The 14,193-nt window shown below is 43.2% G+C and overlaps 1 protein-coding gene and 1 pseudogene across 1 annotated transcript in view; one reads left to right on the forward strand and one right to left on the reverse strand.

The window, feature by feature from the left end:
* LOC115128819 (electrogenic aspartate/glutamate antiporter SLC25A13, mitochondrial) overlaps positions 1–1,970 on the forward strand; it is a 106,971-nt gene extending 105,001 nt beyond the window's left edge. The window contains 1 exon segment of the mRNA XM_065017970.1: positions 2–1,970. Coding sequence (XP_064874042.1) covers positions 2–46 — 45 coding nt within the window. The 3' untranslated portion in view covers positions 47–1,970.
* Positions 1,971–2,211: 241 nt separating this feature from the next.
* Positions 2,212–14,193, reverse strand: part of LOC115142186 (cytoplasmic dynein 1 intermediate chain 1-like) — a 91,839-nt pseudogene continuing 79,857 nt past the window's right edge.

Below are 14,193 nucleotides of genomic sequence, written 5' to 3' on the forward strand. Positions count from 1 at the left end.
ACGTTCAATTAACCCCCCGGCCCAAGAAGGACGCCCCTTGAATTGAACCCCCTCTGCCCACACATAGGGGGCAGAATAGAGCACACGTGCAATCATTACACCCTCTCCCTCCCACCCCCAGCTAGTCGAGCACTTGGAATATTCCACCCGAAAGAGAAGCACATTGTGAGTAGTATGATCTGCCTCTCTAGGCTTTAAAGATAAATATGTGTCTGTTTTAGTTGATGATAATTTTTTTAACCTATTATGATCTTCAGAAATGTACCTTTCTACATCATGGTCTAGAAACACAAAAACGTTGTTTTAGCTTCTGTTTTAGTCTTAGCTACCCGTAAAGATGACTTTTTGAGTCAGTCTTATTGTGAAGATCAAGTGATATCTACAGTACTGACAATGTGTGTCTAGAGTAGTGTTCCAGTTTGTCTTTTCATACAGTAATATGCACAGTAGTGGAGGGGCTGGCCATGACTTGAATTAGACCTGGACTGCTTCCTTTCATTACATCATCACTAAGGCCGGGACTCATTCAAAAGTGCATTGTCAACATGTGCATTGCACTTACTTTTAAAGGTCATTTACACTTGAGCCGACATGTACCGTATTTACCATGAAGGCCATCTCTTTAAAAAGACACTTGACAGTACAATGTGCTCGTCTACAACGTGCCTTTGATTGAATCTTGGTCTAACCATCACTTTATATGATGGTGCTTTTACTGTCTTCCACCTGAGAGTCTGATAAATACCAAACAGAATGAGCCCTATCCGCAGGATGGGGATAGTAGCACAAGTACGCACATCCGAATGACGGTTCTACTGTACATATGAATGACGGTTCTACTGTACATATGAATGACGGTTCTACTGTACATATAAATGACGGTTCTACTGTATACATATGAGAATGGAACAGAGACACATCCGAATGACGGTTCTACTGTACATATGAGAATCGAACAGAGACACATCAAAATGACGGTTCTACTGTACATATGAATGACGGTTCTACTGTACATATGAGAACGGAACAGACACATCTGAATGACGGTTCTACTGTACATATGAGAATGGATCAGACACATTTGAATGACGGTTCTACTGTACATATGAGAATGGAACAGAGAGACACATTTACATATTGATACAGTTCACCAAGCCGCTTTTTGGATACTGAGAAGAAACTAATAATCTTGATCTTGAACTTCATTTGCGAGAAAACATAAAAGATTGACCAACCAAAACGCTTGAATGTAATATACTGTTCACTATTACCACCACTTGCACAAGGTATTACTACTACACCTACTATGGTATTGTAGTGACTGTCTGTTATCCTTAGTTGTCTCAGTCAGATCAAACTGGGCGTGTGTTGTATACATTTCTATTTAAAGAATCATCAGGGTACAACAGAGCAGGGGGAGAGAGTAGAGCGATGTGGGGTATTCCAGAAAGCAGGATTATGAAATTATCCAGTTAACTTTGATAAACAACCACATATTATTTTCATTTGTATACTGGTTGTTGTTGCCGAGTCAATTATATCTTGTCAATTTGAAGGGCTTTATTCAATCCATATCACAGTTCAGCTTTAAAGCGAGATTGACAATTAAAGGCAATGTTCTTGTGGTCACAGCGACTGCATTCATCGTAAACGCTGCGTATGTCGGCCCTATCACAAATTACCTTTACATTTCTAGTACGCAATCTGTAACGCTTCAGCAATACAGACTGAACAGAGCCCTAAGTCTATATTTCTCAAAATATCTCATTATTTTAAGCAATGTTGGACAGTTAGCTGGCTAACGTATTTATCCAGCTTTCTGGAACAGCCCAATGGTGTCACGAAAGACATCCGGATTTAAACTCGTACAGTACAGGAGAGAAGTAGAATATGGTGTGATAATTGTGCCTTACTGTATGCATGGCAGCAATATGTATATGTACTAATGAAATTAAACGTTAGTGAACAAAGTGTGTGCACATGTGTTCTTTGACAAGGTGGTATGTTATGGTGCGACAAGTCAGAGAAAAGCTTGAAACCTGGCACTGGAGACGAGGACAGAATCACAACAGCCAACTTGTGACACTATAATTACAGTAGCTAAACAACAACAAGAAGTAAACAAGCTAACAGTTCTTCAGACATGATTTATTGGCGGGTATCACGATAGACAGCGGTTTACAATATGTCTCTTTTGTTCATTACAGTTCACGTAGCACTTATACGAAATAACGTGCTAAACCGGAATTTGTTGCTTAGGCCTGTAGTCATTGAACAGTGCAATAACCCTCACATACGTACAGTTGAAGTCAGAAGTTTACATACACTTAGGTTGGAGTCATTGAAACTCGTTTTTCAACCACTACACAATTGTCTTGTTAACAAACTATAGTTTTGGCAAGTCGGTTAGGACATCTACTTTGTGCATGACACAAGCATTTTTGCCAACAATTGTTTACAGACAGATTATTTCACTTATAATTCACTGTATAACAATTCCAGTGGGTCAGAAGTTTACATACACTAAGTTCACTGGCCTTTAAACAGCTTGGACATTTCCAGAAAATGACTTCATGGCTTTAGAAGCTACTGATGGGCTAATTGACATCATTTGAATCAATTGGAGGTGTACCTGTAGATGTATTTCAAGGCCTACCTTCAAACTCAGTGCCTCTTTGGTTGACATCATGGGAAAACCAAAAGAAATCAGCCAAGACCTCCACAAAATTGTAGACCTCCACAAGTCTGGTTCATCCTTGGGAGCAATTTCCAAATGCCTGAAGATACCACGTTCATCTGTACAAACAATAGTACGCAAGTATAAAGACCATGGGACCACACAGCCATCATACCGCTCAGGAAGGAGACGAGTTCTGTCTCCTAGAGATGAATGTACTTTGGTGCGAAAAGTGCAAATCAATCCCAGAACAACAGCAAAGGACCTTGTGAAGATGCTGGAGGAAACCGGTACAAAAGTATCTATATCCACAGTAAAACGAATCCTATATTGACATAACCTAAAAGGCCACTCAGCAAGGAAGAAGCCACCGCTCCAAAACCGCAATAAAAAAGCTGGACTACAGTTTGCAACTGCACATGGGGACAAAGATCGTACTTTTTGGAGAAATGTCCTCTGGTTTCATGAAACAAAAATAGAACTGTTTGGCCATAATGACCATCATTATGTTTGGAGGAAAAGGGGGGAGCCTTGCAAGCCGAAGAACACCATCCCAACCGTGAAGCACAGGGGTTTCAGCATCATGTTGTGGGGGTGCTTTGCTGCAGGAGGGACTGGTGCACTTCACAGAATAGATGGCATCATGAGGATAGAAAATTAAATGGATATATTGAAGCAACATCTCAAGACATCAGTCAGGAAGTTAAAGCTTGGTCGCAAATGGGTCTTCCAAATGGACAATGACCCCAAGCATACTTCCAAGGTTGTGGCAAAATGGCTTAAGGACATCAAAGTCAAGGTTTTGGAGTGGCCATCACAAAGCCCTGACCTCAATCCAATATAGAATTTGTGGGCAGAACTGAAAAAGCGTGTGCGAGCAAGGAGGCCTAGAAACCTGACTCAGTTACACCAGCTCTGTCAGAAGGAATGGGCCAAAATCCACACAACTTATTGTGGGAAGCTTGTGGAAGGCTACCCAAAACATTTGACCCAAGTTAAACAATTTACAGGCAATGCTACCAAATACTAATTGACTGTATATAAACTTCTGACCCACTGGGAATGTGATGAAATAAATAAAAGCTGAAATAAAGATTTCTCTTTGCTGCTATTCTGACATTTCACATTCTTCAAATAAAGTGGTGATCCTAACTGATCTAAGACAGGGAATTTTTACTCTGATTAAATGTCAGGAATTGTGAAAAACTGAGTTTAAATGTATTTTGGCTAAAGGTGTATGTAAACTTCCGACTTCAACTGTACATTATATTCCTATAACATTGACATAAAGCAGTCACATACATCCACAACATATGCTGACATGTCTAGGAAGCTGTATAAATATGTAAATGTGTTGCATGCAGGGGGTTGGGTACAGAGGAAAGCACAACAAAAGCACTGTGAACATGAGACTTTTGAAACATGACAATAGCTCTATAGGCCCGGTCTAACAGTTCTCACTGCTAGTTTCATAGGGCTTCACAACTGTAGTAGGACCTATGATTTGATATGGAGTTAATTTAGGTTATAAGCTATACCGCTGAATGACATCTGACCACATAAATTAATAAAATGAAAAGAAGCTAGATGTTCTCTAGTTAGTCTCATACAACTAACGTACATTACCATAAATTACTACAAAATAAATCCCCCCCCAAAAACAGTGATGCAAATAGAGTAGAGAAGGAGGTCCTAGCCTGGACATACCGCTGTTTAGTAGCTGTCACAGAGACTGAAGGGGCGGGGTCTAGAACACATGCTGCTACTTAGATAGGTGTGTGGAATGATGTCATAAAGGTGTAAGAACAAAGCCTTCTGATAGGCTGGATGCCCTAGTGATTTTCCCACTGTGCCTGTCGACGGTTGGATGGTGATCCCATTTGATCCCACGGTAGGTGATCCATCCAATCCTATGACGTCAGTTCCACAGGCCCTTCCTCCTCCCCGTCGGCCAGGTTGGCATTGAGCTCCATCAGGGTGTGGGTGAAGTGTGCCCATTCCTCACTGTGGGGCACTGCCAGCTAAGAGGTAACACAGAGAGAAAAACAATGTATCCACTCACACTGGTATCCATACCCCCAATGGTATTTCATATACTAAGGATGATGTTTTAATCAATTACTGAGTCTTTGTCAGGATCAGATTGGCTGGTTTAGCCCCATGAGCAAATACAGTCCAGTATATGTACGGTTTTGTCTATATTCTACCCTCAAGGAAAGAGGACACTACAAATAATACTACTGGAGCTTTTAGTTGAAGCTTCATGCTGTTCTAGTCAATCGTCAAGTGACGATCGTCGTTACACACTCATATCTATGTTTCAATCGTTACAAGTTCTATGTGACTGTGACTTCTCGTAACGTTTCATGGCGGAGCACTGCGGTGATAGTGAAATGAGAAGCCGCTTGGTTAGTTGCCGTGGCTGCCACCCAGGCTGTCACCACGGTTACCACTCTGCAGGCTATAATTAACCAGCAATAAGGAGGTGGGAGGGGACCGCGACCAAGCAGGGCCCGGTTGCATAAAACAAAGTTAATTTCCCCCTTATCTTTTCCCTTAAAGTTTCCTTAAATTTAACTCTGTTGCACAAAACATTTTAAGGTGAACAGCCCCCTTAAATTCAGTGAAAAAGTTAAGGGTGCCTATGAGGTCCCTTAACTGGCATCAGCTAGCTAGCTACTTAGCTAAACAATGGAAGGAGCACAATCCATGGATACAAAGCTAGCTAGCTATATCAACTCTAAGCTAGCTTGACTTACTTAGAAAGTAATATAAACAAGTTGAGAAAAACGTAACTATAAGAAACATGGTTTATTATCTTCTGAAGCAATTTGGTTATCCTGTCTTGATTGTAGAAGTTCTAGTTTGCAATCTCACAAAATTAAAGCGATCTCTTTGAGGAGACTTTAGCCAGTGAATGAGGCCATCTCCATGGTAACCAGATACTATTTTTGCTATACAGTTGAGATTGGAAGTTTACATACACTTAGATTAAAACTCATTTTTTCAACCACTCCACACATATCTTGTTAACAAAATATAGTTTTGGCAAGTGGGTTAGGTCATCTACTTTGTGCATGACAAGATGACAAGTCATTTTTCCAACAATTGTTAGAGGGTTGGACTAGTAACCGGAAGGTTGCAAGATCGAATCCCTGAGCTGACAAGGTAAAAATCAGAAGTTCTGCCCCTGAACAAGGCAGTTAACCCACTGTTCCTAGGACGTAATTGAAAATAAGAATTTGTTCTTAACTGACTTGCCTAGTTAAATAAAGGTAAAAAATGAAAAAATCTACACCCATAATGACAAAGCAAAAACAGGTTTAGACATTTCTGAAAATGTATTAAAAAACAGAAATACCTTATTTACATAAGTGTTCAGACCCTTTGCTATGAGATGCGAAATTGAGCTCAGGTGAATGCTGTTTCCATTTATCATCCTTGAGATGTTTCTACGACTTGAGTGGAGTCCACCTGTGGTAAATTAAATTGATTGGACATGATTTGGTAAGGCACACACCTATCTATATAACGTCCCACAGTGCATGTCTTAGCAAAAACCAAGCCATGAGGCCGAAGAAATTGTCTGTAGAGCTCCGAGACAGGAATGTGTCGAGGAACAGATCTGGAAAAAGGTACCAAAAAATGTCTACAGCATTGAACACAGTGACCTCCATCATTCTTAAATGGAAGAAGTTTGGAACTGCCAAGACTCTTCCTAGAGCTGCCCGCCCGGCCAAACTGAGCAGTCGGGTGAGAAGGGCCTTGGTCAGGGAAGTAACCAAGAACCCGATGGTCACTCTGACAGAACTCCAGAGTTCCTCTTTGGGGAAGGAACCTTCAAGAAAGACAACCATCTCTGCAGCACTCCACAAATCAGGCCTTTATGGAAGCCACTCCTCAGTAAAAGGCACATGACAGCCCGCTTGGAGTTTGCCAAAAGGCACCTAAAGACTCTTAGACCATGACAAACAAGATGATCTGGTCTGATGAAACCAAGTTTGAGCTCTTTGCCCTGAAAGCCAAGCATCACATCTGGAGGAAACCTGGCACCATGCCTACGGTGAAGCATGGTGGTGGCAGCATCATGCTCAAGGGATATTTATTAGAGGCAGGGACTGGAAGACTTGTCAGGATCGAGGGAAAGATGAATGGAGAGAAGTACAGAGAGATCCTTGATGAAAACCTGCTCCAGAACGCTGAGAACCTCAGACTGGGGCGAAGGTTCACCTTCTAACAGGACAATAACCTTGAGCACACAGCCACGACAACGAAGGAGTGGCTTCGGGCTAGTCTCTGAATGTCCTTGAGTGGCCCAGCCAGAGCACGGACTTGAAAATCGCTGGAGAGACCTGAAAATAGCTGCAAAACGCTCCCCATCCAACCTGATAGCTTGAGAGGATCTGCAGAGAAGAATGGGAGAAGCTCCCCAAATATAGGCATGCCAAACTTGTCATGCGTCCTCCGATAAACAACCCAACCAAGCCGCACTGCTTCTTAACACAGCGCGCATCCAACACGGAAGCTGGAGGAAACACCGTGCACCCGGCAACCTTGGTTAGCGCGCACTGCGCCCGGCCCGCCACAGGAGTCGCTGGTGCGCGATGAGACAAGGATTTCCCTACCGGCCAAACCCTCCCTAACCTGGACGACGCTAGGCCAATTGTGCGTCGCCCCACGGACCTCCCGGTTCGCAGCCGGTTACGACAGAGCCTGGGCGCGAACCCAGAGTCTCTGGTGGCCCTTAACCACTGCGCCACCCGGGAGGCCCGAAGAGCATTTTTTTTAAAGTATTTTTTTATTTCACCTTTATTTAACCAGGCAGGCCAGTTGAGAACACCTTTATTTAACCAGGTAGGCTAGTTGAGAACACCTTTATTTAACCAGGTAGGCTAGTTGAGAACACCTTTATTTAACCAGGCAGGCCAGTTGAGAACACCTTTATTTAACCAGGTAGGCTAGTTGAGAACACCTTTATTTAACCAGGCAGGCCAGTTGAGAACACCTTTATTTAACCAGGCAGGCCAGTTGAGAACACCTTTATTTAACCAGGTAGGCTAGTTGAGAACACCTTTATTTAACCAGGTAGGCTAGTTGAGAACACCTTTATTTAACCAGGTAGGCTAGTTGAGAACACCTTTATTTAACCAGGCAGGCCAGTTGAGAACACCTTTATTTAACCAGGCAGGCCAGTTGAGAACACCTTTATTTAACCAGGCAGGCCAGTTGAGAACACCTTTATTTAACCAGGCAGGCCAGTTGAGAACACCTTTATTTAACCAGGTAGGCTTGTTGAGAACACCTTTATTTAACCAGGCAGGCCAGTTGAGAACACCTTTATTTAACCAGGCAGGCCAGTTGAGAACACCTTTATTTAACCAGGCAGGCCAGTTGAGAACACCTTTATTTAACCAGGCAGGCCAGTTGAGAACACCTTTATTTAACCAGGTAGGCTAGTTGAGAACACCTTTATTTAACCAGGCAGGCCAGTTGAGAACACCTTTATTTAACCAGGCAGGCCAGTTGAGAACACCTTTATTTAACCAGGTAGGCTAGTTGAGAACACCTTTATTTAACCAGGTAGGCTAGTTGAGAACACCTTTATTTAACCAGGTAGGCTAGTTGAGAACACCTTTATTTAACCAGGCAGGCCAGTTGAGAACACCTTTATTTAACCAGGCAGGCCAGTTGAGAACACCTTTATTTAACCAGGCAGGCCAGTTGAGAACACCTTTATTTAACCAGGCAGGCCAGTTGAGAACACCTTTATTTAACCAGGCAGGCCAGTTGAGAACACCTTTATTTAACCAGGAAGGCCAGTTGAGAACACCTTTATTTAACCAGGCAGGCCAGTTGAGAACACCTTTATTTAACCAGGAAGGCCAGTTGAGAACACCTTTATTTAACCAGGCAGGCCAGTTGAGAACACCTTTATTTAACCAGGCAGGCCAGTTGAGAACACCTTTATTTAACCAGGCAGGCCAGTTGAGAACACCTTTATTTAACCAGGCAGGCCAGTTGAGAACACCTTTATTTAACCAGGAAGGCCAGTTGAGAACACCTTTATTTAACCAGGCAGGCCAGTTGAGAACACCTTTATTTAACCAGGCAGGCCAGTTGAGAACACCTTTATTTAACCAGGCAGGCCAGTTGAGAACAAGTTCTCATTTACAACTGCGACCTGGTCAAGATAAAGCAAATCAGTTCGACACAAACAACAACACAGAGTTACACATAAACAAACGTACAGTCAATAACACAATTGAAAAGAAAAATAGAAAAATGTATCCAGACATGTGTCATGTCATAGCCTATTGTTCTAAGAAGATCTACGATTGGATATTGTAGTGCTTCATATAGCCTATGAGTTTAGCTAAGGAACATCTTTTATAGACCTGGGTATCTGATTGCTTGATTGTTTTGTATTCAACGGCTGTAGCTACGTGGTTTGGCAAGATGGTGACAAGTCAAGTTGGCTGAAGCAGAAACCCGCTGGCACCCATGGTATAGTTTTAAGGGAATTACAATCAATTCTAAGTTACAAGGAAAGCCAATTAAGGTATTTACTGAGCACTTAACGAGGTCACGCTACATGAACACAAAACAAAACAGTGACAAGAAACTATCCACATATTCATTCCATATATTTCTGTACATCTCAGTGTGTATGCCATCTCACACACCAGGGATATTTTATCCCCTGAAAATGCAATTCAGGATATTAAAGTATATCATTATATGCTAGAATATCTATTTCATCTTTATTTAACCAGATGTCTTCGAGAACAAATTTGTTTTTACATAAATGACCTGGTGATGTAATATTACTAGAATATACTGCACAGCTAATGATATCATTGATTAAGAAAATAATATAATTGAGCCATAAACGGCCTACTATGACAGAGGGAAGATCTTTATGTCCTCTCTCCTCGTCTCCTTCTCAAAACCCATTGGAGGAGAAGGTCAGAGGGGAGGGATCTTCAATGTGTCTCAAATTGCACCCTATTCCCTACACACTGGATGAAAGCCCCATAGTCCTTGGTCAAAAGTAGTGCACTATATAGGGAACAGTGTGTCATTTGGGACGTAGCCTATAACAGCTCAGCAAGACTCTTGCTAATCCACCATTCCATTTCCCCATATGTTGCACTGTTGCGAGACCTTTTATTTAAAAAATAAAAAGTGTAACCTTTATTTAACTAGGCAAGTCAGTTAAGAACATAGTGCACTGCTTTTGAACAGAGCCCTGGTCAAACCAGTGCACTAAATAGGGAGTAGGATGCCATTTGGGACAGATCATTGAGAAACTACACGTTAAACCCAGCCTCTCTCCAATTACCACATTACAGAGGACTAAATTTAGAAGACACCGCACACACACAAAGCACAAACCAGAGCCCAAAAAGACTTTGCGGTAGAGGTAAACGTAATGTGGATGCCGTTTTAAAAGAACGAAGGATATAGGAAGAATAGAAGAGAAATTCAAATACAAACATTCATGGCAATGCTGCCTGACGGGTGAATAAACACACAGTTAAAGAGATGAACCTACTAGGCCCTTAAATGGAGCTGAGAAGACATGTTCCAGAAGAACGGGTTGTATACTTAAAGGCCCAGTGCAGTCGAAAACATTATCTCCTGTGTTTTATATGCACACAATGAGGTAGGAATAATACTGTGGAGTTGAGAAAATGATGATAAGGCCGTTTTAGTGTTAGAGCTGATTGAAAAGAGCCTGAAATGTTTGTCTCTTTTGTTGGGATGGAGTTTTGACCTGCCTGGCAACATCACCAGGCGGTATAAGTTAATAGACCAATAACAAAGAGTTTCAAACCTCTCTGCCAATAACATTTAGTTTCCAGGTTACATATCCCTCCCATTATGCTCGTCCAATTAGGCCCTAACTCGGACCACTCCCAGACAGTCCTAGTAAAATTCTTGCTTGAGCTCTTAGCGAAGAAGATATTTTTGACCATTTAATAAAATAAAAAAAACAGTAAGGTACTTAATTGTTTCCCAGAAATGATATTGAGATAAAAATGGCTACATTGGATCTTTATGACTTAAGACTCTACAGACTGTTCTTGTTACTCAGTAAAATGGTATCCTATTCCATACACAATGCACCCTATGGGCCCAGGTCAAAAGTAGTGCACTATGTAGGGTGCCATTTGTTCATATCATACCTCTCCTGCATCGTAGATCCACAGACGGCCCTCCGAGTCACCCACGGCTACCTCCTTGCCCCCCAACCCCCAACATACCCTGTTCAGGGCGCAGACTCCCTCGATAGTCACACTGGCTGTGGGGACCTTGGGCACACAGGGTTACAACAGTCAATGAATCAATTCATACATCCACCCATCCATACAGTTTCACCCGCATAGTATATTAATTAGTGTTTTACAAACATGCTCCTTCCTAAGAACTGACGAAGAGCAAGCGAAGGTGACAGTGGCAATAAACTCAACACTACTATTTCAGGTTTCACTCATAGCGGTAATAGTATAATAACATTAGCACCAGCAGATTGTTTAGTACATTCTCAGACAGACTGATGTCTTCATACAGTAGACTATGGCTACTTCAGCTCCATGTGAAATAACAATATGAAACTTTTAATGAGCCATATAAATCTTCTTAGAGCCCTCCACTACACTCAGGACAGCCTGGAGGCTATAGGCTGCTCAGGAGGAATGAACACAGATGATCCAAGATTCGTCCCAAATGGCACCCTATTCCCTACATAGTGCACTACTTTTGACCAGGGCCCATATGACTCTTGTCGAAAGAAGTGCAATGTAGGTAATAGGGTGCCATTTGGGACGTAGACTCAGAGTAATAGCCTGATCCCAGATCAGTATGTGCATTAGCTATCGCAGTCCAGCCAGAGGGGTTGTCTCAAGCACAATCAAGATCTGGGACCAGTCTATATATGATTATGTCTGCTATCAGGGCCTGCTGAAGAACTATTGCACTTGACAGATAGGACTAGTTTATGACACATGTCGTCGTTGGAGACAGAAGCCTCGGCATCACGTCGGCTAATACGACAGCTTCCCTGCTCTAGAGCAGGGCTAACCACAGACTGGCTGCTATTAGACTGACTGACTAGCGGCTGTGTGTTTGTGAAGGGGAAATTAGAACCAGGCCCTCCACCGCTAGGCTAATGCTGTTATGATGACTGTTGCAACATTGTGGGCTCCTCGCATTCTATCTATCTAGCAGTGTTTGTGTGTGTGTTTGAGAGAGACACAGAGAGAGAGAGAGAGAGAGAGAGAGAGAGAGAGAGAGAGGGTGTGTGTGTGTGTGTATTTGTCTGTGTGTGTGTGTGGGTATGTATGTGTGTGTCTCCAAATGTTTCTCATAAAGCACATTGTTGGAGCAGTCAGTCCATCCTTAATGAACTCTTCCTCCAGACTACACTGTTGCTGAAGGGCTGGAACGTAAGATAGACTGAAGGAGTGGCTGAGTGGCACCCTATTTACTATATAGGGCACTACGTTTGACCAGGGCCCACTGTACGCTCAATCCCTTTCCTTCTCCAGTCCCCTGTCCCTGTTAGAGACTGGGATTAAGGGTGTGTCTGTCCATCAGACCTGGGTTCAAATAGCATTGGATATCTTTAGCTAGTTGTGCTTGATGGATACAATGGAACCAATGGTATAGTCCCAAAAGGGCAAACCCCAAGGCCCAAATGTCACAGCTACTATCACGGAGCTGGATCGGGGGTAGGGGTTAAACATGGGAGAGAGGAATGGTGGAGAAAGGGAGAGGTAAAGACAGAAACGCACACAGAAAAAGAGAGAGAATATCAATCATGGACCAGATATATAATTAGAGAGGAGGGTCTGTGGACATGGTATCCGTGGAAATGCCAAAAAGAGAGGGAGCGGTCACCCCTTTCATCTCACTTTTGACCTGAGCCATGAAAGGGTGACCTCTGTGCCCCCCAGCGCCCCTACTCGCCCCTCAGTAACTCAACGTAGACAGAGGGCAGTAGCCTCTGGGGAAGAGGGGCAGTGTTTTAGTTACTCCACCTTAGGAAGGTTTAGTTTGTTGTGACAGGACAGTACTGGAGGGAGCCCTCCTACCTGGGAGAGACTAAGGCTGGGATTCAATCTGATGCATGTTATAGAGCAGTGACCTCATTTCATTTACGCTTGACATGACATGTGCAGTGGTTACTGTGAATGTGATCTACGCAAACGTTGTGGAAAAGGCCTTTAAAAGGTGCATTGTTCGGCTGTCTAGTGTGCTGTTCAATAAAGCGCCTTGAATTAAATCCTGACTTTTGTGACCAGCATCCCATTGACAGACCAACTAGCCAAAATCTAAAACCTAACCTTACCATAACCCTAACGTTAACCCCCTAACCTAACCTAATTTAAACCAATTCGGAAATTCAGCATTAGTTTTCTGATCAGACCCTTCTACCTATGGGTGAGGTACCTAGATGTCAATCACTGCTACGTGGTGATTGTAGACTTGCCAAAGAAGGCGAGGCAAAGACCAAGGACTGGGCTAGAAAGGCAACATACTGGCACCATGAGGTTACTGATGGTGTAACCCCAACAATACATGTCAGAAATAACTCTTAAATATCTCTTCAGTTGTGATCAATCACTATAGCTGCAACCCAAATGGCACCCTACACTCTATTTTTGGGTAAAAAGTAGTAGACTATAGGGAATAGGGTGCCATTTGGGACGTATACATGATGACATGATGGATAGAAGGCAACAAGGGTCAAGTGAGATGATCAAATTGCTGCTCAGATCTAAAAGGTGTATTTTTATCTTGGGACCGAAGAAGACGAAGAAGAGTGGTCTGTGGACAGCTGTGAGCTGGTGGGACAGAGTTGGAGTGGAGGAGAGCCTTATGGGGTGGTTGGAGGAGCGTTAGAGGATGGTTGTGAGAGCATTTGAGTACTGGTGTCACCGCTTTTGAGTGGGGAGGAGAGGGGAGTGTTAGGGGATGGTTGTGGGAACGTTGAGGGGGCGTTTGGTGGAGGGGATGGTTGTGGGAGCCTTTGAGCATTGCTGTCACAAGGTTTCAGTGGGTAGGAGAAGGGAGCGTTATGATGATGGTTGTGGAAGTGTTGATGGTGCGTTTGGTGGGAGTGGGTGAGGAGATGTCACCGGGCTGATTTAGGGAGAGCTTGTGGGGAAGGGAACGCCCACACAAAGAGGTGGCTGCTGGGAATGCTGGTGTTGGGCTGTGTGGTTTGGCTCCAGTCCAACATGAGAGGCCCTGGGGACACGCTTTGACACACACGCAAAGACGGATACAAACACACAAACAAGCACAAGCACACACACACACACACACACACACACACACACACACACACACGCAATACTGTGACAAAGATTGAGACATGTCTTTCTCTCTCCATATCACACACACACATTCAGAAACCTCTGTGTCATTATTGAGGTTCCACAGATCCAGCCGACCAATCCCGTCCACAGCGGCAAACAGAGCCAGGTGCACAGGGGACCACATGACAT

This window comes from Oncorhynchus nerka, linkage group LG4 (assembly GCF_034236695.1).
Source record: "Oncorhynchus nerka isolate Pitt River linkage group LG4, Oner_Uvic_2.0, whole genome shotgun sequence".
Classification (NCBI taxonomy): Eukaryota; Metazoa; Chordata; class Actinopteri; order Salmoniformes; family Salmonidae; genus Oncorhynchus; species Oncorhynchus nerka.